At 41.2% G+C, this 23,135-nt stretch overlaps 2 protein-coding genes across 3 annotated transcripts; both read right to left on the bottom strand.

Annotated features, from left to right (window-relative positions):
• Window positions 1-99: 99 nt before the first annotated feature.
• Window positions 100-18,325, bottom strand: sft2d1 (SFT2 domain containing 1). Of its 2 annotated transcripts, XM_034209649.1 has the most exons (9): window positions 18,065-18,325; window positions 17,137-17,223; window positions 13,451-13,533; window positions 9,483-9,564; window positions 9,100-9,135; window positions 8,950-9,008; window positions 6,697-6,726; window positions 4,529-4,607; window positions 100-369 (listed from the first exon to the last, which is right to left on the bottom strand). In XM_034209649.1, exons 1-8 carry the CDS (start codon window positions 18,128-18,130, stop codon window positions 4,568-4,570), a joined length of 483 nt encoding a protein of 160 aa, XP_034065540.1. In that variant the 5' UTR covers window positions 18,131-18,325; the 3' UTR covers window positions 100-369; window positions 4,529-4,567. The 2 variants fall into 2 exon arrangements, with proteins under 2 accessions (XP_034065540.1, XP_034065539.1); XM_034209648.1 differs by lacking the exon at window positions 100-369 and having other exon boundaries at window positions 2,777-4,607.
• Window positions 771-1,538, bottom strand: prr18 (proline rich 18). Its single transcript, XM_034209667.1, has one exon. It carries the CDS (start codon window positions 1,536-1,538, stop codon window positions 771-773), a length of 768 nt encoding a protein of 255 aa, XP_034065558.1.
• Window positions 18,326-23,135: the final 4,810 nt, after the last annotated feature.

Raw genomic sequence — 23,135 nt, 5'->3', positions numbered from 1 at the left:
GTGTCAAAGAAATCTGAGTGACTGCGAATCAGCAACATGTAAGGTAATTATCCAACACAATCAGCTTTTAAAATATTCAAACGGGTCAGAGACACTTGCATCATTTAAAAAAGACATTTTTTACTTCAAATGGCATAAAATCATCAGCTGAGAAAACGTTTGACAGTACAAATATTTAGTAAATATTAAATACTGTACATCAATGATAAATCCATAAAAAGGATATAACCCTCTGTGATTAGAGGAAAAATAAACAGTCCAGTTTGGTTTCAGCAGCAGGCGCGTATAAAGCTGTTGTTGACAGCGTATTGTTCACCCACACAAAGGAACCGTTCCACGTCCCTTTACGCAAACCCCTCTGCCAATCCACTGAAAACAAAACCATGTGCAAAGGACGAGGTTATTAAGGTGTTCAGTTCTAACTTTAACAAACATTGACCAGGCTTTAAACTTCAAAGCAACATCCCATAAGAAGCACTGTTGGCTACAGTGCCACACGCTGCAATGAAAAAAAAATGGTGTGTCCAATGTCAAAATTATTACTTTTCTATGTGAATTTCGTCCAATGAGTGTTATTCTTGCTGACATATATTTCAGTTAATAAGCCATACAATTTGGAGTTAAACTGGAGTTAATTGTCTCCCCTCATTTGCATACGTTTAATTGACATAACTCAAATGTAAGATGCCATTGCAGCAGGCCTACATCGGTGCACACTTGTCATGAGTCCATCATCTCTTCAGTAAAATAAAAAGTTCAAAAGTCATGTGTCAGCATCCTTTAAGGTGCGGAAGTGCAGAACGTTTGTCGACTTTCCCCAAAGCAGCGGCATTCTCGACTCCTTTAAGCCACTCTTTACATTTCCTAACAACAGTCTCGTCCACGTCTCCGTCCTCATCTTCATACTCTACATCGTCGTACTTGTACTGATCATTCAAAAGAGATATCTTAACGATGGCGGTGATGTCCTGCTCTACGCTCTCCGCTTTGGCCACAGGAGCGGAGCCCTTATTGGACGATCCGTGCGCCTTTTTGGATGGAAATACTCGCCGGTGTCGAAAGTCCGCGGATGCGCAACACTTCTGCTGCTTTGCCATCATTTGCTTTTCTAGATTTCGTTTCTGGATGACAAGAATGGCTTCAGGGGTTAGACTGAGGGTAAACTGGATCTCCTTCTTCCCTTCATCTTTTCCGTGGAGGTGTCTGGCGGAGTCCATGGAGCTGGAGCGCCTGACTCCTTCAGAGTCCTGAGGTTTGGGCACCGACAGCCAGGAGCTTTTTCCCTGGGTCTCCTGACCGCCACTTGACTTCTGAGTAGGGCTTTTGCTCTTCTCTCGATGGGCTTTACGGCCCAAATTCCGTAAATTCGCGGTTGTCCAAGGAGAGGATTGCTTCTCCCTATCCGACCCCGCTTTCTCTCCACCGGATTTGCTGGTGAGCTCAGTGTGAGCAGGCACTCCGGTGGATTTCTTTTTCCCGAATAGATCCCTGCCAGGAGAGGAGATCCGCTGGTGGAGGCTGAGGGGCGGAAAAGGCATTCTTGCGGCTAGAAGTGATCAGGATACAAAAACGTACAAATGTACAAAGTGCAGATGATGAGGAAGCGCGGCGCAAAGCGACGAGCGGCGCTTCTCTGCGGGCATTATCCAGCAGGGAGGCGGAGAGAGCTGCAGTGCACCTGTTGTCCACACTGACCGGAGTTCAACTGGTGAACACTGAGGCCTGGCTGCTTTATGGTGGAGCTGGCAGGAAGGCGTGGTCAGGAGAACCACCAAACAAAGCCAGGAAAAAACTGTGGTGATGTCATTTCATCATTTCCAATAACTTCCTGAAGCAATGAGCGACATCAAGCTCATGTTTTCCTCACAGCGCCGCTCTGCTGTATTACAGTCAAATTGATTCAAAGATAATCATCCTCCAAGAATATGAAACATCTTCAAATAATTGTGTTTGGTGAAAGTGACAGGATTGATATATCTAAGTAACCACAGCTGGAGGTTTGTCTGGTTTTCTTAAACTGACTCATATTTAGCCTAAGCAGACAGTATCATTGAAAATGAAGCATCTTCTTTCAAATCCTATGTATACGTTTACATAAATGTCCCTTAATAGTTAGTTATATACACACTATATATTGAACATATACGTACAAGAATCTTTTAAATGACGTTTAACACGTTACTGTTGTTTTCTTTCTTCTGAATGTATTGTATGCACCAAATAAGGAAAGTTCATTTTCAGTGAATACTTTACTTGGGAATAACCCTATCCTGATTCAGACAAGAAAAACAATTGAGAACAAGGTGAGACATGTTTACACTGCCTGTATATGAACCATAACAACTTGATAAAATACCCAAAAATGTGAAATGTTCATCTCCAAATCACATTATTTGGTTAAAGTAGCCCCCTGGCTGTAAAGACCCCCAGATTCTGTACATGTACTGTATATATCATATGGTCATAAAGATAGTGTTTGGTCCTTGGTGCTGTAAGATAACTCTCTGTCCTTGAACAAACAAAACATGCACAATCCTCTCATTCAGTCAATATAGTCTCAAATATCAATGAACTGATGTCTATCCGTCGTTGTTCTTTCAGCCATGCAGCCTATGAGAGACATCCGGGGTAAAACACAAATAGTCTCAATATTGATTTCTTTCCCTTTTCCCCGCTATCTGCATTTTATGTAGACAGTACCTCAATCGATTCGATGAGATTTTGTTCCCTCATTGTAGAGTGTAAGAGAAAATCAATAATTCCATTTAAATCTGTATTTTTTTTGGACTGTTTATTTGAAATTGCCTGAGGATGTAGATCTTTTACAGTTTATGAAACATTTACCGTGCATTATTAAATTGCTCCATGATAACCACATAGAAATTAGGAATTTAAGTGAAAAGGAAATAACATTTGGCATGTGTAACATTGGGCCCATGGCGGTTCATACTTTCAAAGGAAACTTATGATCTTTTTCAATCAAATATCTATTTAGGCCAACTCACTTGAATAGTAAAAAAATAAACATTATAATGGAGTGTTATTTATTCTTCATGACATGAATGATGCGCTGGATTATTTATCGGAAGGGGACTCAGATTTGTTTTTGATTCATTGGTTGTTGTGCGTGGGATCCCGCTCCTCTGACATAACAATGGATTAGATGTAATAAAAAGAAAACAGTTGGGAGACTGCAACAGATTGCAGAGGTCAGGGGTTCTTTCTCTTCAACCTTAAAACTTCAGCGTAATCCAAAAATAGTGGGATCACAAAACAACCACCCTCCCTTCGCTCGACAAAATGATTTTATCCCTCAGATTAATTGCTCAAGGATTTGCTCGGTCTGCGCCAAGTTAGTTGAACAAGTAGTACTGGGGGAGATTTTGCCCATGCTAATCCACCACATTATACACGCATCTAATGAAACTATGTGGGGGCAGAACAACAGGAAGTGCAATGTAGTTACTTAGTCGCGTGAAGTACAAAGAAACCTAGAGGCGTGTTGGGTAAACCTTGAGCAAACCCTGCTGCTTGTACACAGGGAAACAGGGTGCGCTTGGTCCTTAATGTGGCTTTTGATTGATAAATAAATGCTATTAAATATTTGTTCACTATCTGGGGAGAGATCCATGACTAAATGGCGTTTTATTCAGAAAACCCTCAACTCCTCATGAGGATAATGTGAACATCTGCACCACAGATGGGGGAAGGCTGAGGTTGTGAATCTTCCGGGGGAGGTTGTCATGACGACCACATCCTCAAAGGCTATGCCATCATGCCGAAGCACTACAGGGAACTCGGCGCAAGCGATTCTAGGTTATTAGGTCACATAAAATCACAATGCTCAGAAAGGGCGTAATTAATGCGGACATATCTACATCTAGGAAATCTCATTTAAAGCAGAAGAGGCCATTTTAATGTAATTTGACAAGCTAAGGGGGGGCAGGTGTGTTCAAATACACATGCAGACAAACAGGCTAGACAGGAGCTGCGCTTTTAATCTCTGGATATCATATATCCCAGTGCATCATCAGTGAAGCAATGCCTCAATGGCCTAAGGGAAAATAATCATATATAAACATGGAAGAGCATCCGAGAGCCTCTTTACACATCCGAGCCTTGCAAAGAAAACAGATCGCTTCTGTTTGTGTACAAGAGGTAAGAAGATCATTTCAAAATCTACAGTTCAAAACGTCAATATGTATGGTTTTTCATTGTCAACAGATATATTTACAGGTTATATCTATAATAATGTAAAGGACTTTGCTTTGTAAATTCATAATAATTTACCTGTACTCATTTAGTTTAAAATTCTTATGAAACATAGGGAAATCTTGAAATATATTAAGAATTGAAAAGGCACTCTGACATCAAAAGAAAAAAGGGGTTATAATGGGAATATAGTTACAGACCTAAAGCTAAACTTGAAAAAAAGCAAGAATTCACAGTATGAAACAAGCCATAGTAAAAATCTGGAGATATAATGTATAAACAACATAGATGTATATTTTACAGTCACTGCTCTTACAGTTTGCATATTAGGACAAGTCTTCACAGCCGTGGGGTCCTAACTCACACAGGTAGTGAAGAGCTTCATCACAGCGTCCCTGAGGAAAGAAAAGAAAATCTAAGCAACAGCCACCATTATGATCAATGAAATAAAGGCAGGACACAGGAATGAAGGAATGTTGTTCTCAAAAATGTAATCCGAGGTAAAATTCTTTCATGCGCACAAAATGAAAAGCGACTTATAAAGCCCCCCCGCCCTTTGTCGCGATGATTTGGGTGGGGCTCGTCATGAATAAGTGAGTATGTTTTGGCTGGGAAGCACCACATGCTCACAGTGATGGGGGGGCTCCCTGTCTCCAGGTGCTCTGTTGTGAGGGATGATGCAATACGAGCGATCGCCATGGCAACCGTAGGCCGTCGTTGCCTTCTCCATTCACCCTCACACCGTTTCCCTTTTGCCATCGGTGTGTTGCTATGCAGACTTCGCCTTGAGCGGCGGTGACATTTCGGTGGAGGAGGTGTTGTACCAGTCAAGGTTAAAAGGAGAAGGGGGGATCATAAGCAGTCTAAGAGGGGGGGGGGGGGGCATCGGGGGACAGACAGGAGACTTGCTCCTTCAGACGCTCAGGTTTGTCCCTCTGATGTATGAACTAAATACACCAATCCTCATGTTTTTCATCCCGTACAGCTTGAGGTTTCTTTTTAAATAATCACTTGATGCTATATCCATTTCCAGAAATAATACATGAATAAAATATCTGTCTCAGGGACTTTTTTACCCCCAATCTTTGATTAAATATCAGAGCAATCCTTAAAGCACTGTGGGAAGTGCACATGCTGCAGATTGTATTGCCTCGGTCTGAGAGGGTATAAATAGACAACAAGGTAAAACACATTAAAGGATCAAATCCATTGGCCATGAAGTGGAGAGCCAGGTATCACGGTACGACTGGTCAGTATGGAAAGAGGCTGGTGCTTCTTAATGTGTCACTCAGAGGGATAGATATGTGATCAAAATGTGCTGCACTGCAACAACATGGCAAGCAATAAAGGGATAAACCATCAACTCTAAATTAAATGAAAAATGGATTAAGAAGTAAGAAGCTTAAGGAGAGAGGGACATTAATGTGTTGAACAAATTATAATAACAAAGGAGTAACGAATAAATAAGTTACTCTCGGGAAGTCAGAAGCAGTCACATTTGCATCCCTCTAAAGGAATTTGTTATTTGGAAGGGTAGCACGGGAAAAGGTCTTTGTCCCAGCTCGGTATTGTTGACAGCATTTGGGTTGGGGGAGGGGGAAGTCTGGGTGGTTATGGGACGTCTCTCAGCTGTCAGGATAGATTATAGGGTCGCCCAAATACACAGGGCACTTAGGTGGGGGGGGGGGGGGGGGGGGGGGGGGTTCATGTGGGCTCTTGCCAAATGAGACATAACCCTGCTTACAGCTGGACTGACAAAACAACACCACACCTCACGCTGGGCTTTGAGAAAGCATTGAGGTACAACATATGGGACCATTTGAGAAGTGGAAATCTGAGTGTATTTACTCTGAATGAAAATTCTCTACAGATTTGAAGGCTTTTGGGCTCTATAGTGCACATTATCCAATATACATATAAAGCATGTAGCCAGAGAGAGAAAGTAGGAGGTTTCTGTCCTCCTATCTTATGCACGGCAGCCTATTTAGGTCTTGATCTAATCAAAATGTGGCATTCTGCTTTAACCCTTTAGAGCTTAACATAAGCTCATCACAAGCAATATGAAAAGCTTCATTGGAAAGGGCAGTCTTTTTGTGAATCTGTCTGAAAGAGCATTATGCCACAGGGAATGATTTCATTTAGATATTATGGATAAAGCCAATAGCATCACAGAGCTAAAGCACAGAGGAGTGTGAAACAACAAGCTGCCATTTGCCTGACACTAAGTGCCTGCACTATGGTCGTGGGGGGGATTACAGCCATATGGTGGAGGCAAACCGTGTTAAGAGGTAAATCAAAACATGTTTTCATTGGAGGGGCACTGGAAATATTTTCTCCAGTTTGTTGTGTGCGTATAGAGACATTTATAGACAGGACAGGAGTCAGATATAAACGGTAGCTCTAAATCTACAAAAGCACAACACACAACAGAAAGAACATGCACATCACACCAATGTAGACGGCACATACATCATGTTGTCTTACCTGGCAAATGGAATGTAAGAGATGCTATACCTGAAACAGAAAAATAACAAGAGAGAAGAACACTAGCATATTTTAGGACTGATCATGATTATCACAACACAAATACATTCCTAAATACATTATAATAGTATGTCAATTTAATGATATATAAAATGGGATGTTTCCCTTGGATTCAAGTTTGATTTGGTTCCCCTCGCTGTATGGCCATATATTCCTGGACATACTGTATATTCCTGTAATTCAATGTTCTTTACAACCAGGAGCTTTACTTGAAATTAAAGTTCCAGTTTGCTTGAATCATGCTTGCCTGCATGTCATGTCTTTGTAATGATGTGAAAATATTATAGATTGAAAGTATAAAACAACATCACAGAGAACACAGGACCTAAACTATCTGAAGAGCAACACACCAAAATGTAGAATATGCAGTCCAATGCTCCATCAAGCAGTAATCGTTGGACTGGAGGGTCTTTGGTGTTGCTCAGAGGGGATTAACCGAACACGATGGATGGTGAAGGAATTGGATACACTGTAATCTTCGTACTAATTATTCCAGAAGGATTGGTAGCCCAACACAGAGAACAACAAAAACACGATACCCTCAGAGTGATAAGAGCTCAAGTGTAACACCAAAACATTCCCAGCCCTGATGTGATACGTTTGAAAAATGGGGGGAATTTTGTAAAGCAGTTGAATGATTAACTACAGGCACAGCATGATTGGCTTCTTGTTCGACCACCAGTTAGCAGAGCTGTAATTATTAATGTAAATACAGTACACATTTCTCAAGTGAATGCTCTGACGTCTAAGCAAAACAAGTAATAGCAAGAGTTTGGTTTTGTTATAATATATATACTAATGCTTTAGTGTCATGTGGTCACTTCGCAGAACTCTGAGGACTGGACTTTACACGCCTCTGAGTGTGGATCAGCGCTGACGTCTTCCAACAGAACCACCTTCACACAGACGTCTGAGTGCCTGCGGGGGAGTGCACTATGCCCCCCGGTCTGTTAAGAATGAGTTTGAGATGTGTGACTTGTGGTTGCCATGGGGATGCCTTCAAGAACGCAGGCAGAGCGGAAGTGATCGTACGACGTGTAGGTGCAAAAAGCCGTCTGGTTACGAGGCTGACACAGTGCTGCTCAGTGAGGCAATCAGATCCCCCCCCCCCCCCCCCCCCCCCCGGGCTGCTGGAGGTTTGTGTCTCTATGCACATTCACAAGGCTTTGTCTTTGCTGTGTAAATATGCTCAAATTAATAGTTCTACAAGTGCGGACAGGCCCATACACATCACTCTCAGGTCTTATTATTCACTGCTTGACCCCAATGACCTTACTACTTCCTTCTCAATCATGCTGTTCCGTTATATGCAGGATACAGGAAGCCGCATTAAATAAAAATACTAGGAATAAATTATTATTTACATCATTAATTCAGTCTTATACTTTTTAACTGATCAATTGTTTGGTTTAACAATGTATTTAGAAAGCAGAGGAAATGATTTAAGCAATTCATCTACTATAGATTAATTGTTTATTTATTTCTTTTTAACTGAGTTGACCGGATTCAATCAGTGTTAAAATTGCTCAACATCCTACATTAAAGGGAATAAATACAAAATATTACGGTCTTTATTAAATATTTTATAAATGTAAATAGATTAAGGGGTCTCATTGGACCATTCACCAGTGATTAGAGAAGTAGTAATGACCACAGAGTTAACTGCCAGTGACCTTGTCTTATGTGTGAACACAGGCAGCAACACCTCTCTCTCTCTCTCTAAGTACACAATACTGATCCAATCACTAGCTCATTCTCTACAGGTCAAACATATACTGACCTACTGATGATGCCTGGCAACCTACCAACCAGTCTTCTTACAACAGGACTCACTCAACGGGTATGTCAATCAGATGTAAGTCAAGCTCAGGGAAACCAATGTAGTTCAAGTTGTACATTCTGTGTGCATCTTCAACTAGAAATAATATTTATTGTTCTGAAACATCTAAAATGCCAAGTATAGAGTGGTTGAATGTACAACGTAACAAAGACGGCACAAGTTTAACCTTTATTGATTTAGTAGCGTGACTAACTCAACTCCCGGATGTTTATTACAAGGCAAAGCAGCTAGAGTAACGCTCCTTATCATGTACTGTGGTAGAGAACTGTAACTCTGCTTCATGTGAGTAGGTGTGAGTGATGAGTCAATTATTTACAACTGTGTTAAAGTCAGAGATGACTGGTCAAACTTACCATGTCATTGCCAAAAACTGCATGATACAGAAGATGATAGCCAGCCCCCTTTTATGCCACTGTAAAATAAAACATGGTAAGTAGAGTTAAAAACACTGCACTTTAACAATACATGTAGCTGGCTTTGAAAACCATGAATTATGTACTTACCCAAAACACTGCACAAAGAGTTAAGACGAGGCAGAGCTGACGGAAGAACAAAGGAATAGTTATCTTCATGCATGCTATCTTACTTTCAGTATTTCACAGTAATCTTAAATTCTAAAAACTAAAAGTAATTACATCTGCCAATAGAAAATATCAATCATTCTAAACTGGATTGTGTTTGTCAAGATTAGTTACTTTATCCTCACAATCCTTTAAGATCACAAGGTGGGAGATCTTTAATTGAACCTGGCCTTGTAATCCAAAGTCAGACCTGTAACATCCTCAACAGTAGGTGAAAGCAGACACCGGTGAAAACGCCTTGTGGCCTCATGACGGATCCAGTGAAGCATCTGTCTCAAGGTAACAGTAAAACACGTGGTATTTACCAGCATGACAATGGTGGCTATCAGTCTTTTTGGATCGAACATGCGCTTCAGCTGATTTAGTGGTCCCATTAGGAAGCAGGTGCTATAGAGAAACAGAAGAGTTATACTTTTAAGACATCAAACGACACATTGTACCCGTTTAAAAATAGTAATCTATGGTGTAAAGGATTCACATCAGCAGCATCGACAATGCAATGTATGTGATACTCACAAGGCAGGACTTGAAATATTGACAAATTAACTCAAACACGTCACAACATTTTGCAGCGTGATACAAACAGAACATACCATGACTACTGTACAAGAAGAGTTTGTTGCTAGTGAATGACATGCATGCTATGTAGTGAAATACCAATCACATTCATATTGATAAATAAAAAGCATCTAAAAGGATCATTTCGTTGCAAAAAGAACTGCCACGTCAGTGGTAAGAAAAGGAATTGACTTCAGAAAGTATGATGTTGTCCAAAAAGAGGTAGTTTGTCTCTTATATGTTTAAGGTTCCGCTATTTCTTTGTCATATCCTTAGAGAAGAAACGTATAACTGCTGCCTCCTCATTTTATGCCAACCAGTCGAGTTTTATCCTGTTATGACGTGTGTATAATTGTCATGATTATTGTATGAATTCTTCTGTTGTGAGGACTTATTTAACTTGAACTTTGACCACCAAAATCTGATCAGTTTTTGACCCATGTTTGTGCCACATTTAAACAATATCCCTCCATTTGTTTCCTAGATATCATGTTGCCAAGTATAGGAGATGGACAACCTGAAAACATATATTATTATTTTTTGAAATCAGTGTCGGTTTTATCAGCCCCAATGCGATCAGGTTTTGTATTCATAACAGGTGCTAGGCATTCGAATAGCTCTTTCCAAAGATCACCTATTTAACAGTTCAGCTGCGAATGTGTTGTCATTTCTTTCTTTGTTCAAAATGGTGGAGCTAGTTACCAAGGTGTTTTATTCAAAATAGCTTTTTTTTGTTCTTTTAGGGCTAGCGGCCCTAACACTTTTGAAAAACAGGAGCTGTCCATCTGGATGGTCAGCTATATGCTTCTATATACATGATACGCCCAAACAAATCTCTTACCAGTGACAACCAGATTGTGCCACAAGTCGCCACTATAATCAATTTGACTACTTTAAAACCTCCTACATGAGTGTGTGGCATGTGTGACGTTGGTAAAAGAAATAGCACAAAGGCTGTCTCTCTGCTGACGAGGCGTGCAGCGCTGGGCTCCACAGAGATGAGTGGGTAGAGTCTGCGTAGCGTCACATCTGTTAGATGAGACACAGTTGTGTTGACGCAGGCTCTTTCTACCGGTCTGCTGAGAGGGATGGGTCATTTCTATCAACAGAGACTACTGATATCTACACACATGCTGCTACTGCTGGTGGTTGGGAAGCACCATGACAGAAATGTTAATGCCATTAGTAATATTAGATAATGCTGTATTGCTTAATGTTGAGAATAAATGTATCATTGATTGAACAGAAAAGATTGACGGCTAAACTTTGACTTAATGCTAGTTTCCAAAAAGGAACAAAATAGAAAACTTCAAAATAACCTTTACCAGGGTGCTGTGTAATATTCACAACATTAAATAAATCAAATTGTGACTGTTCTAAAGTGAAGCAAATATATTTTGTTTGAAAAAGGGGTTCGGGTTAGAAGTGACAATTAAATACATGTAAGACACGTTTATTGTTTTACTATTAAACAGTTGCATGTGATCCATCACTAAAATGACTCTTATTTCTGACATAACCTTCCACTACTCAATTAAATGAGGTAGCCCATGGTCTCAAAGTCACATGCAGATGAAAAATGCATTAAGCTTCTTAAAATATGACATATGTTGTCTTGCTGTGGATCAGTAACCTGGGCTATGAAAGCAGAAGGTGACCCAGTTTCTTGACACATCTAAACCTTCTGGACATATGATACCTGAAAATAGAGACTGCCCTGTCTCATCAGTGGTTCACTGTCAAAGAAGTCAAAGACATGATTGGATTCAGCCCTGGGATTATCTCGACTAAATAATCCATAATGTTGTGAAAATCCAGTAGGTTCCTGATTTCTAGTAATAGAAGATGAAATTCTAATCTCACTAAACCATGAAAATAAGACAGCCCGAAATGCAAACAATAAAGATACAACAGTTATATGTTAGTGTAGCAGCATTATTAAAGCATGCAGCAACAACACAAGCGTACCGACTGAATCAAAATCACACTGCAGAGAGAAAAAGTTTAACTGTTATGGTTCTCAGTTATGTGTATATGTGTAAATCTAATTATTGAAGAACATTTGCCCATGCAAGGCCACTATAATGAGAGATTTAAAAGTATTGCATGCTGTCCCTGGGAAGGAATTAATCTGCATGCTCCTATAAAAGTTATAATGTAAGGAAACACCAATGGCTGGTCTACTTTTAGAAACAACTATGAGACTAAGAGTCTGTTCCAACTATAAGAATATAACATTATCCATGATCCTTTTTCTAAAACTCAACTACTCTCCATCTCCTCCCCACACATGTGCAACCTCTCATTTGAAAACCATATCAATCAGATCACAAAACCGCCTTTTTCTACCTCAAAAACATAGCATTTCTCCACCCATTCCTCTCTTTCTCTACTGCCAAAATCCTTTGACATGCCTTCATCTCATCACGAATCGGCTTCTGCAACAGCATCCTCAACTTTTCAATAAACTCCAGTACTTCCAGAGCTCTGCTGCCCATCTGCTCACCCGGCCCTGCCCTGCCTTCAGAACCTCCACAACTGTCCACCAACGCATCCATTTTAAAATCCTCCTCCTCACTCACAAAGCCCTCAATTGCCAGGCCCCCCTCCTACCTCACCGACCTGCTCCACCACCACACTCCTTCCCTCCACTCCTCTGATCCAAACCCCCTGTGTCAACCACAGAAGACCAAGCACTGGACCTACGGGGGAACGGGGCCTTTTCACACATTTCTGACTGCACCAGTCTGTCTTCATTCAAACCTCGTATCAAAACCTTTTCAGACCTGCTTCTAATGTGTATTCAATCAATCAATGTTTATTTATATAGCCCAATATCACAAATGTTACATTTGTCTCAGTGGACTTCACAGATTGTACAAAATATCAGTATGACAATACGACACCCTCTGTCCTTAGACCCTCACATCATACAAGGAAAAACTTCCAAGGAAGGAATCTTCTGGGTTTTACATTTTAGGTCAGTTTTTTTTTTTTTAATGAATTCAATGTATGTATTTGTACTGTATGTGACATTAATGCAACACACAATTGAACTTCAGGTATGCCAATTAAATTGTACAATGACCCAGATGGCACTTAAACTTAAAAAGGTATTATCCCTTTGCATGTAGTGTTTACCTGTCTCTGCATGATAGAGCATTTTTAAAACACCTTTTTAAGAAGCATGTCTGTTTAAGTTTATTAACGGCAATGTGATTGCCAAGGCTGTTCATTTATATGGTAGTTATACAAAAAAGAATCAATGCATAATTTTACTAATGCTAAACTGATTAAATGTAGGAGATTATAAATGTAGGTATAATCCTTTAGTCTGGGGTAGAACCAGAACTAACCACTGTTATGGTGTAAATATACACATTATTTATGATATAAAAAATAATGATAACACCAGGCATTGTGCTCCAAACATTTGTTGAGTGCACAGAGAGTAAGAAAGTAAATTACATGCGTTGTGTCAGTGTTGTTGTCTTCATAAACAGCTTAGAAGCAAAACTTGGAGAAATATGTATGTATCTGTGCCAGTGGTGTCAGTCACAACGTCAGTCATCAAGGAAACATTTTTTGTAGAGTGTATAAACCCGTTGCTCCTTGTTTGTTCTATTCCTGGCAGTGTGTTATCCTGGCATGAGAAATATATTGAGACATTACATTTCTATGAACTTCTATTTTGAGCTAGACTGAAGCCTCTTACCTGGAAAGAGCAGCGATGTTCCCTAACGTGTAGAAGACGGCGAAAAGCTTCATTCCATTTGGAAGGAAAAGCAGTGCTGAACCCTAAAAAAAAAGAAGAAAATAGCCTCTGTCAGCTACACAGAACAATGTCACCACCATACTTTAATATACGGCTTAATGCCAAGTAGCTAAATAAATAACACACATAAATAGGATTAAAAGGCATAAAACTTTGTATTTTATTTTGTATTAGAACACAAATCAACTACAAGGACAGTTGGCTGCTAATGGTTTCTCTGAAACATGATGGGCTCCCCCTACTGCCAGAATACCATCAGGTTTTGTTTAAGAATCGCTACCTGAGAAATATTTTAATCCACATGCATTAGATAATCTCCTCTCACACATCCCTGAAACTGGCCCTCCCGCTGTACTTCTCGGAGACTTCAACCTCCAGACAGGGAAGATAGACAAACTAACATCTCTGTTAACCGCCTTTGCTTTCTCACTGTCTCCGTCCCCACCGACTCATAAAGCTGGCAATGTCCTTGATCTCATATTCTCAAGGAACTGCACTACTTCTAACCTCTCTGTAAACCCGCTCCACACATCCGATCACTTCTTCATTTCATTCTCTCTACCCCTTTCCAAACATAACAAACTAATCTCTTCTCATCCTGCACCGGTCCGCCGTAACCTTCGTTCCCTCTCCCCCTCTACCTTTGCCTCATCGGTGCTCTCAGCCCTCCCTTCCTCTGACTCGTTCCATCTCCTGCCTCCAAACTCCGCTGCAGAAACTCTCCTCTCTACTCTCTCATACTCTCTGGACTCTCTCTGTCCTCTCACATCTCGGCAGGCTCGTCAGTCCCCTCCTGCTCCCTGGCTAAATGACGCACTGCGTGCTAATAGAACCGTCCGTAGGGCAGCAGAGCGGAAACGGTGGAAATCCAAACACCGTGACGACCTCCTAACCTATCAGGCTCTCCTCTTTCTCTGCTTCGATCTCTCAGGCAAAAAGCACTTTCTTTCAAGATAAGATCCAATCTTCCTATTCCAATCCCAAAAAACTATTTTCCATCTTCTCCACCCTCTTGGACCCTCCCAAAGCCCCTCCCCCTTCTCATTTCTGTCAAGCGACTTTGTTAAACACTTTGAAAAAAAGGTTGATGATATTCGCTCTACTTTTTCTGACTCACCTTTACTCACCGCTGGGTCACCAGACCCTCCTTCCACCAACACACTAACCTCCTTTTCCCCTCTCTCTCCAAGTGAGGTTCTTACCCTCATTACCTCTGCCCGCCCTACCACCTGTCCTCTGGACCCTATCCCTTCAAACCTCCTTCAGACTATCGCTCCTGATATTCTACCGTTTCTCTCCCATTTCATCAACACTTCTCTAACTTCTGGTCACTTTCCAAACAGTCTCAAGGAGGCAAGAGTAAACCCTCTCCTAAAGAAACCCACTCTCAACCCGTCTGATGTTATAAACTACAGGCCTGTCTCTCTACTCCCGTTCCCGTCTAAAACACTTGAACGCGCTGTCTTTAAACAACTCTCCTGTTATCTCCATCAGAACAACCTTCTGGATCCGCACCAGTCTGGTTTCAAGCCAGGTCACTCCACAGAAATGGCTCTCATTGCTGTCACTGAGGAACTGCACACTGCCAAAGCAGCATCCCTCTCCTCTGTCATCATCCTGTTGGACCTGTCTGCTGCATTCGACACGGTGAACCATCAGATCCTCCTTCACACTCTCCAAGAACTTGGAGTGTCAGGCTCAGCACTTTCCCTCCTCACCTCATACCTCAAAGACCGTACCTACAGGGTAACTTGGAGAGGGTCTGAGTCCGTTAACTACAGGGGTCCCTCAGGGCTCTGTTCTTGGTCCCCTCCTCTTCTCCTTGTACACAAACTCGCTCGGATCAGTCATTAGCCCGCATGGTTTTTCATACCACTGCTACGCTGACGACACCCAATTAATTCTGTCCTTTCCCTGCTCAGAGACCCAGGTCGTCGCACGCATCTCTGCTTGTCTAGCTGACATATCTCAGTGGATGTCTGCTCATCACCTCAAGCTCAACCTTGACAAGACTGAACTGCTTTTCCTTCCGGGAAATGATTGTCCCACTCTTGACCTGACAATCAACATCGGCACCTCTGTTGTTTCCCCGACTCAGACTGCAAGGAATCTGGGTGTGATCCTAGATAACAACCTGTCCTTCACTGCAAACATCGCTGCTACAACCCGTTGCTGCAGATACACGCTTTACAACATCAGGAAGATACGTCCCCAGCTGACTCAGAAAGCGACGCAGGTTCTGGTCCAGGCTCTCGTCATCTCACGCCTAGACTACTGCAACTCCCTCCTGGCTGGTCTACCTGCATGTGCCATCCGACCTCTGCAGCTCATCCAGAATGCAGCGGCTCGTCTGGTCTTCAACCTTCCTAAATTTTCCCACACCACTCCGCTCCCTTCACTGGCTTCCGGTAACTGCTAGAATCCACTTCAAGACACTGGTACTTGCGTACCATACTGCGAATGGATCTGGCCCTTCCTACATCCAGGAAATGGTTAAACTGTACACCCCAGCGCGAGCACTACGCTCTGCATCAGCCAAACGACTCGCTGCGAGGGGGACTCAAGTTCCCATCAGCAAAAACACGTGGGTTTGCTATCCTGGCTCCAAAATGGTGGAATGAGCTCCCCATTGACATCAGGACAGCAGAAAGCCTGCACATCTTCCGGCGCAAACTGAAAACTCATCTCTTTCGACTCCACCTCGAGCGATAGAATTACTAACAAAGAACTGCTAAAAGAGCACTTATATACTAATAAAGGACTGGCTTATCTATAGCCAGTTGAGTAGCACTTGAAATGTTTGGCTCTATGAAACCTGATGTACTTATATGATTCTGTTTTCTTCAAGGTTGTGTCTTCCTGGTCGAATGTACTTATTGTAAGTCGCTTTGGATAAAAGCGTCAGCTAAATGCAATGTAATGTAATGTAATTTTGACTAATTTAATCACTCAAAGAAAAAGACTGGGGACACATTCAGTGTGAATAGACTATGCATTTCAACATGTAAGGGGAGATATTTAGAGTAAGTAAGGGATGCAACACTTTTAATGCTTTTGTAAGGAGATTCAAAAAACATACAGCTAATACCTGCTTCTCACAGGAGCAAAGTTTAGACATTGCTTATTTCTTCAGAAAAGCACAGTATGGGGCAACCCTCTGGATTTAAGGTAAATTCATTTTGAATGTCTGAATGGAAGAGATATCAAGAGACTATAAGATTATGTAATGTTTGTTGATAGAGATATCAGACTTTAGCAGCTAGGCATACGCAGGTTCTGATGGGACTTTTTCCATGTGAATTACCACTATGTGGTTGGCTTCAAGTGTTGCAACACTTCCTGTAATTTGAACTGCAAACTACACTTTACAAACTAAAACTTGATGTTCTTTTCTGACGACAAGCCACCTCTATGTGTGAATTAAATACAAAAGGATAGGAATTGTCCTGATGGTTTTGCAGTGAACCATGTTAATAACTTGGGGGCTGTGCAAACATAGTACAAGAAAAGATAACTTGGAATTTTTCTTCCAGCATTAACAGGGTTATGTACGTTCTGCATTCCTGAAGTCAGTATAAAGTCAGAAATAACATCCAAGCCTCCTTTTCATTATGTAAGGCACTCACGAGTATCGAACACAGGATGCCCCCTGCAAAGCATATGACGAACCATTTCACCCTGGTGCTGTAGCTCAGAGTGCTGGCATCAAGGACCTGGTGAGAACAATGGGAGGATGTCACAAGACAGACACAACGACCCTCAGAAAGAGCCACAGGCTTCCCACTGCTGATATACACATGTTGGCTGGAGCCAGGCAGATACAAAGATACAGTATTATCTTAAAACACACACACAGAGAACAGCACAGAACATAACTAAGTACATTGCATTTGGGAAAACTAGGTCAAAATAAATCATTGAGACATGGGGGTCACATGTTAGAAAGAAAATCGACGTATACTGTGGATTTACAAATCAAGTTTTGGTTCTACCATGTGACCCCAGAGGTGCTCAGTACCAGGATGTAAATTAAGGAAATGTAAAGCAGAGTCTTTAAATAAATGCAAGCATGGGAGAGTGGGGTGTGTCAGGGTGAAACAGTTTAGAAAGTTGTACCACGATTTATTAAAACACATAATTCAAGTTAGCACCTTACCCCATTTCCTCCTCATCGGGAAAGCGTGTAAAAAGTGTAAACAAACAGTACAATTTATTACATGCCTACAGAAGAATACGTTAGGTATGTTAGCTTGATCCTAGACTTTAAAAAAAGATACACCGAAAAGAAACATGCAAATGTAACTGTAATGTTAGCTAAAAAGCTACACAGCTAGCTGAACGTGACATTTTAGCTAACTTTATTGACTAGTTTAACGTTACTTTTTCTAAGTAACAACACAACTTTTATAATTATAACAGGTTAGTGGACGGTAACTGAGTTTCAGACAGGAAATAAAAGTAGCACAATGGTCTTTTTTTAAATCAGTTTCGTCCAGTTGACGTTACAGGACGTTAGCATTAGCAGTGTCATACAGTAAGTTAAGCTAACGTTACCTGGTCAGTGAGACCCAACTCTTCGTTGTCCTCTTGACCGCTTAAAACACGACGAAGCTTGTCCATCGCTAAAGACCAGCTGGCAATATGAAAAAGAAAGTAAGAATCCCTATATTTCCAAATGTACTTGTGGCGTTTATGTTTGAAAGTTGTAATCGCAGTGGCAACAAGTTTGACTTCCTGCCTTCCTGTGCTATGTTTTCTGTAAGTGCTGACATGGAATCGGTTGGATCGCTGCCGCTGTTGCCCAAAGTCTTTGGGGAGGAGTTTAAATAACAGACCGGAGATCAGCATCCAAAAACCCCACTTCCTCTGAACTGTTGCTGCCTTTAGGTGATGTGGAAATGATGGTATTGCACAATGAATAACTTGTAAACAACGCACATTTGCGCTAGCTTTTGACTTTATTGGTGATGTAATTTGCAGATAATGCCTTACAATCTTTATATAATAATAATAATAATAGCTTCGATTTCTATAGCGCCTTTCAGGGGACCCAAGGTCGCTTTATATATATATATACAGTCTATGCTTACAATATTCAAATGTAGCGTTTCACAACAAAACAATTGTTTTTGTTGAAACACAGAAGGAACACACGAATTGACTTTGCATGTTACGCTAAATATTTTAAGGCTTGAATAGGAAAATACGTATAACGTGCCAAAGTGCTATGAGAAGCACCTTTTTAAAAATAATGGTTTTTTTGCCATATTTTTATTAGGCCGACTTGTACTTCCTACTCCTGCTGCTTTGTCGCCATCCAGTGGAGGTTTAACAACAAGCTAAGAAAGAGTTGTCACTGTCAGTACAGTGACCATGCTTGGTAGTTTTATAAACTTATCTTGCAGAGATTGTGTTGACTTATTTTATGCATCACTTTAGCATTAGCCTACCTTTGCAAAAGATGCTGGATGATGTAAACTATTAACTGTCTGAAATTTCAGACTGTGGAAATGACACAAAGGTGTCTTAAAGTCTTCCTTTTACCTTTTTTAAAGTTGTCACTTTCAGTTTCTAGGGACAGTGTCGTAGGTTGCAGTGTAGAAAGATGAGTGAACGTGTTTGGGGGCACCCCTTTAAACATCTTTAGGCATATAATATCGTTTTTGATGTGTTGGTTTGTTGATCTGTGAGTACGTACTATGTAGCACTTACAGAGCATTCATTTAAAGCATTAATTTAAAGCACATTCCCAAGTGTTAGTCCATTTCTGGATCATTGTCAGGTCACCCTGTAGCTCTTCTAGGCTCCCTACATTTTCAATAGGCCTGTAGAGCAAGCAGTCATCCGCCAATAACCGACAGTGGATGCCACACGTGACGGCAGGTCATTGATATAGCATAGGAAGAGCAATGGATCCAGCACAGTGCCTTGTGGGACACCAGCGTCAATGTGAACGGTTCTTGATTTCACCCATTCTACAACCACTTGTTGGCTTCTTTGCAAGTGGTTAAAAAGTGATGGTCCAGTTTAGCATTCAGCCAGTTATACCCATGTATAGGCCAGCTTCTGCAACAGGTGCTTATGACCGTGTTGAAGGCCTTTTGAGTAATCAAAGATGGTCACATGGACTTTTATTTTCTGGTCATGATATTTTGCCAGGTCATGCATTGTGACAAGGGGTTGAGTTTTACATAAATGGTTTTGTCAAAATCCATGCTGGAACGGGGTCAGGATATAATGCTTTTCCAGGTGATTCAGCAGTACTTTACAGAGGATGTGTTCCAGTTTACAACATACTACCATCAGGGAAACTTGCCTGTGGGAAATGATGGTATTGCACAATGAATAACTTGTAAACAACACAAATTTGCGCACGCTTTGGACTTTATTGCAGATAATGCCTTGCAATATGGTTCTTTATGGTTTAATCTAGCCATGACTCATTCCTAGTAATGCAATCTGGTTTAGTGTCATCAATGAGAGCATGTAGGGTCTTGCCCTTTACAACACCACAGTTGATCAAGATTGTTCGCCATTGATTATGTCTATTGATTGCAATCAATCCCTTCAATGTCCTTGACACAGAATGCTTTGTGTCAAGGCTATATACAGTTGCAAGAAAAAGTATGTGAACCCTTTGGATTCTCCACATATAGCGTTGTGTGTTCCTTCCAAACAACTCAACTTTGGTTTCATCTGTCCACAGAATATTTTGGAACATCCAGGTGCTCTTTTGCAAACTTCAAACATGCAGCAATGTTTTTTCTGGATAGCAGTGGCTTCCTCCGTGGTGTCCTCCGTGGTGTCCTCCCATGAACTCCATTCTTGTTCAGTGTTTTACGTATAGTAGATTCGTCAACAGAGATGTTAGCATGTGCCAGAGATTTCTTTAAGTCTCTAGCTGACACTCTAGGATTCTTCTTCACCTCATTGAGCATTCTGCGCTGTGCTCTTGCAGTCATCTTTACAGGACGGCCATTCCTAGGGAGAGTAGCAACAGTGCTGAACTTTCTCCATTTATAGACAATTTGTCTTACCGTGGACTGATGAACATCAAGGCTTTTAGAGATATTTTTGTAACCCTTTCCAGCTTTATGCAAGTCAACAATTCTTAATCGTAGGTCTTCTGAGAGCACTTTTGTGCGAGGCATGGTTCACATCTGGCAATGCTTCTTAAGAATAGCCAATTCAAAACTGGTGTGTATTTTTTATAGGGCAGGGCAGCTTTAACCAACACCTCCAATCTCGTCTCATTGATTGGACTCCAGGTTGGCTGACTCCTGACTCCAATTAGCTCTTGAAGAAGTCTTTAGCCTAGGGGTTCACATACGTTTTCCACCCTGCACTGTGAATGTTTACACAGGCCCTTTCTCATTTCTCTAACTCCCCTCCTCGACTCCCCTCCTCGACTCCTATCCTCGATACTTAGTCCCGCCCACAGGAGATGCGAGCGGAGGAGCCGAGGAGGGGAACCGAGGAGAGAGGAGGGGAAGCAGCAGGCGGTTAGAGAAATGAGAACTCCTCTCCTCTGAGCGGTCATTTTAAAGAGACGTCCATTAATGATGACAGGAGGCACAGCAGCCCTCTGTTTGATGGACAGATGTGTTCATGACCACTTATATATTTACTTTGATTCATTCACAGTGCGATATAATGAGACAATAACAGGCTACATATGCGGACACACACACACACACACACACACACACACACACACACACACACCACACACACACACACACACACACACACACACACACACACACACACACACATATATGTATATATTTATATAAATATATACAATTTCAGAATCAAACAGACAGGGGCGGTTCTAGGGGGGGGGGGGGGCAGTGCCCCCCTAACACTGACCTCTGACCCCCCTGTGGCCCCACTAATAATGAAAAGTTTTTTTTTTTTTTTTTAAATGTATATTTTCTGGTACTCGGTTTGCGAAAAACCGCAGGATTTTTTTGCTGTAATGTGAGATTGTGCAGACACCCTTATGTAAAGTAGAGATGTAACTGTTCATTGCCTTTATTTTTATATAAATATGGTGTTAGTGCAAACATTGCACTATAACTTAAGCTGAAGCTAACAGTAATAACTATAAGATATATCTGAAATAAATAAGTGTACTGAAACAAATACCAATAACTGTATTGCATTGTTTTCTTATGCGCAATTACTTCATACTGTCTAGTTCTCTTTTTCGTTCTGCATTTATTGTGCCCCCCTCAGAAAATAACTGGCCCCCCAGTGGCCCCCCCAGTCAAATTGGTCTAGAACCGCCACTGCAAACAGAGCACTCTCATAATAACGTAACACTATCAGAGACTGGATATATCCCCCCCTCTCCCCTCTGGTCGCTACAATGAGGAAAATAAATTACGGGCCAAAAGTTGTATTGACAAGTATTAAAAGTAAGCAGAGGACACAAAACCAATTGAGACCTGTCTGTCCGCTGCATCTACGCACACACTGTACCACACACACCTACACCACACACACAGCTCCTAAAACAGGCTACAGCCGTTGTGTATTTTATTATGTGAAGCACTAAATGGTTTTAGAAAAATATCGACTCTTTGTTTGTAGATATCTACTAAACTAAAGCAAAGAAAAAGAGTAGGCCTGTTATACTGAGTGATATATATTATACACACTGCTCTGCTTTCTGCACGGACCTCACAGCTGTTCTCACTGTAAACATCGCGTCGCGATGAAAGAAGTTAATAAAATAATATCCAGGGGATGCATGCAGAGCTGTCATTGGCTGAGATCAGTCCGGCCGTGCGTCACGACTCTTTGAAACATCTCTGTTCCCGGAAATGCATCCACGAATGAGCCGTGGAGGACTGTGGAGGACCCATCAGTGTATCCTCGGTTAGAGCTTCTCCAGAGAGCCTCCTAGACGCTCGATCCTCGGTCCTCGAAGTGCATTTAGAGAAATTAGATGTCCTTCAACATGGCGCGCTAAGATTCATTTCCGGGTCACTATTGGAGGACCGAGGAGTCGAGGAGGGGGATTTGATTAAATGATAAAGGGCCATGGTGTGTTCAATAAAAACATGAAAACATATCATTGTTTGTGTGGTATTAGTTTAAGCAGACTGTGTTTGTCTATTGTTGTGACTTAGATGAAGATCAGAACACATTTTATGACCAACTTATGCAGAAATCCAGGTAGGCTAATTCCAAAGGGTTCACTTCACATACTTTTTCTTGCAACTGTAATGTTGCCTTGCCTTTTCACCGACATAACTGGTACCGAACAAGATGCATTTATGTGAACATTTAATTTTCAACCACAATCATTTTAATTGAGTTTAGACTTGTAGTTGTTACTGAAAGGCAAGCTTAGTTATATGGTAGTTGACCACGTGGTGGAGCAGTTGGGCGTAGAACCTATAATATTTCTAAAGGTGTTGGAGATAATTAAAATAAATATATCACCATGGTGGTCTATGTATTGTTAAGCTATGCATGTTCATAATGCTTGTTGTAAGATGCAATAGGTGATAGTGTAAGGTAACATTTCTGTCTTTAAGAATAGTAAAAGAGAATAATTATTAGGAAAATAATGTAGGCTACATATAATCTCTTGTCAAATCAAAATAGTCTT

The sequence above is a fragment of the Gymnodraco acuticeps genome, unplaced genomic scaffold (assembly GCF_902827175.1).
Source record: "Gymnodraco acuticeps unplaced genomic scaffold, fGymAcu1.1, whole genome shotgun sequence".
NCBI lineage: Eukaryota > Metazoa > Chordata > Actinopteri > Perciformes > Bathydraconidae > Gymnodraco > Gymnodraco acuticeps.
This window is presented reverse-complemented; position numbering and strand designations above follow the sequence as displayed.